The sequence below is a fragment of the Augochlora pura genome, unplaced genomic scaffold (assembly GCF_028453695.1).
Source record: "Augochlora pura isolate Apur16 unplaced genomic scaffold, APUR_v2.2.1 APUR_unplaced_8932, whole genome shotgun sequence".
Classification (NCBI taxonomy): Eukaryota; Metazoa; Arthropoda; class Insecta; order Hymenoptera; family Halictidae; genus Augochlora; species Augochlora pura.
In genome coordinates, this window is record NW_027589760.1 from 93 (window position 1) to 2,587 (window position 2,495).

General features: G+C 33.3%; 1 protein-coding gene across 1 annotated transcript; it reads right to left on the minus strand.

Annotated features, from left to right (window-relative positions):
- Window positions 1-264: 264 nt before the first annotated feature.
- Window positions 265-2,470, minus strand: LOC144478173 (monocarboxylate transporter 11-like). Its single transcript, XM_078195906.1, has 4 exons — window positions 2,368-2,470; window positions 1,550-1,820; window positions 725-888; window positions 265-423 (listed from the first exon to the last, which is right to left on the minus strand). The coding sequence occupies exons 1-4, from the start codon at window positions 2,446-2,448 to the stop codon at window positions 265-267; spliced, it is 675 nt and encodes a 224-aa protein (XP_078052032.1). The 5' UTR covers window positions 2,449-2,470.
- Between the last annotated feature and the right edge of the window lie 25 nt (window positions 2,471-2,495).

The following is a 2,495-nucleotide window of genomic DNA, read 5'->3' on the forward strand; positions in this document are numbered from 1 at the left end:
TTTTATAAAATTTTATATTTTACTTCATTTAATTTCGCAATTGTTTTATTTAAAATGGGCTTAACAGCATGTAAATGGGGACGGTCTGAAAAATTCCATACTATAGTTTATTAATCCGAGAAATCAGAATTTCTTGAAGACGGACATCTATGAATTAAACTCGCGTTGGGAAAAGTGTATTGAAACAAATGGGGCGCATTTCGATTAAATCAATAGTATCAATCCGATATTTTATATGCACCAACCTAATATAATTCATAGTGATTATAAATTCTGACCTGTAAGCAGAGCTTCCTTCTCGTTCTTAACGTTCGTCGATTCTGGTTCTACGTTTACGGTTTTCAAATGCCATTTCAGCGGCTGGAGTAACGTGCATCCTACCAACGAATGTAAACTAAATGCTCCGAATATTAATATCGTACCCTAGTAACACGATATTTAAAAACATCAAAAATGTTGCAATTGTTCGATAGTTTGAGTATCTCGACTGTTCGAAAAAAAAGTGAATGGAATATTTTAGTAGTGCTAAATTTTAGTTGTTACGAAAAACTTTAATATGTAATTATGGTAAATTGTTGTTGTTACTACTAAAAAGCTTTTTTTTAAATATTTTCTACCGTATGTTAATAGATTGAGGCTAAGGGGAGTGGCACAAGATTTAAAAATATTTTCTATTCTTTCGTCGCGGACCAAAATAAATTAATTGAATTGATTACAAACGTACCTGAAATCCATAGTAAGAGACCGAAACTGTTGTTATTTGCGGTAATATTATAGGGCCTAGTCCAACAATTGTTAACGCCAAAGACGTGGCGCGTCCTCTCTTCGTTGTAAAATAAGAATTTAGGGCGAACGAAAAGGCGGACATGGACAGCCACATGCCGAGCGCTGTATAAAAGGAACACGCTAATTAACCTAATATCATTCGATATACATATACATGGAACGAAATAATTCATTCGATGAACCGTGAGTTAAAGTTTTTAGAGAACAAAATACCGAACGAAGATCGGCTCGGATAATTGAAAAAACTGATGAATGGAAATTTATATTTATATATTTTGTATTATCTTTGATCTTCTTTATTTAAGTAGAATATTTCAAGTAAACGAATAAAAAGTGTGAGAGAGAATTTCTTCTATAATTACTTATTAAACCGTAGAATCAATTTTGGCAGGCAATAACAATAGAAAAATCTGTTGAAACATTCATCGAGTCTAAATAATATGGTGTATTATTTTCCAAACGATTGAATTAACTTGTTAACCCCTTGCTCTAATAAGACCAGACAATTCTTGCTTCTTTTATTGTCATTATGTACTTTCGTTTTCGGACTTCGATAACAGAGAAATAAATCTGATTTCGATTTAAAATAAATTAATAATATTCGCGAATTTAGTAGATCTTACATGGAATTTTCATCGGGAGTATGACTCGTTATTATAGCGCAAAGGGTTAATCGCAGTTACGCAGCAAAGTGTTCGCAGAAGAAATAATTATGGATATTTTTTGAAATGGCAGCTTTCGTTCGTAAAAGGTTGATACTCACAGGTGAACAAACCGTAAAATATTAGAATCGGAACGAAGGATCTGCTGAACGCTGTTCCAATTACACCGGTGGTGTACAATAAACTAGCAATCAAAGCCGCTTTCCTGTATCCGATAGCGCGTAATAGGGGCCCGTTAATTAGTCCGAGTATCATGCCAGATGCTAAATTTGTGTTTATAATAATTGCCGCCTCTGTCGCGTTGAAACCGAAAAGGGGAAACGTGTCCTTGAATATTAATCCGAATCCGTGCATAAGGGACCCGGTCGAGATCTGAAAATAATTTTTGTATATTGCATAATTCAGATATTTATACGAATCGAAATTTTAACAAGTCGAAGTATAGAGTAATAAAGCAATACTTTTTCGATTCAAACGATGTAGAAAATTTCTTTCACATTAAAAAAAAAGACCACCACCATAATGCGAAATCTCTATTGTTTATTAACATTTGCTTCAATGAACTGGTAAAAAAGTCCAATACAATACGTTTATTTCGAGAGAATGAATAATATTTTTCTTTCAATTTTTCCGTCATCCCTATTCACCAAAAGAAATCTTCTTTTCACCCTGATTTTTATAAAGTCACGTATAAAAATAAAAATTTATATTAAAATCATTTGCAGCCTGAAAGGTGGAAATTCCTCCGTCTAATGGAGGCAGGTAATTCTCCTCTGACAATAGATAATTTCTGACGATTTTAGTGTTAGTGTAACTCGTCCGTTGTTAATTAATTCGACCAGGCTAATTAACTTCGATATAATGATATCTATAACAATGAATAATAGCTGTTTTATAGAACAAGGCAATTTTTACGTACCCCGTTTAAAGCGTAAGCTAGAACAATTATCCAACCCCATTTTCCGTTTGGAGGAACTTTTTTCGTTTCTTCTGCAGTCATTTTCGTATCACGGATTCCTTTTTCCTCGAATCAACAGCTGACTTGCT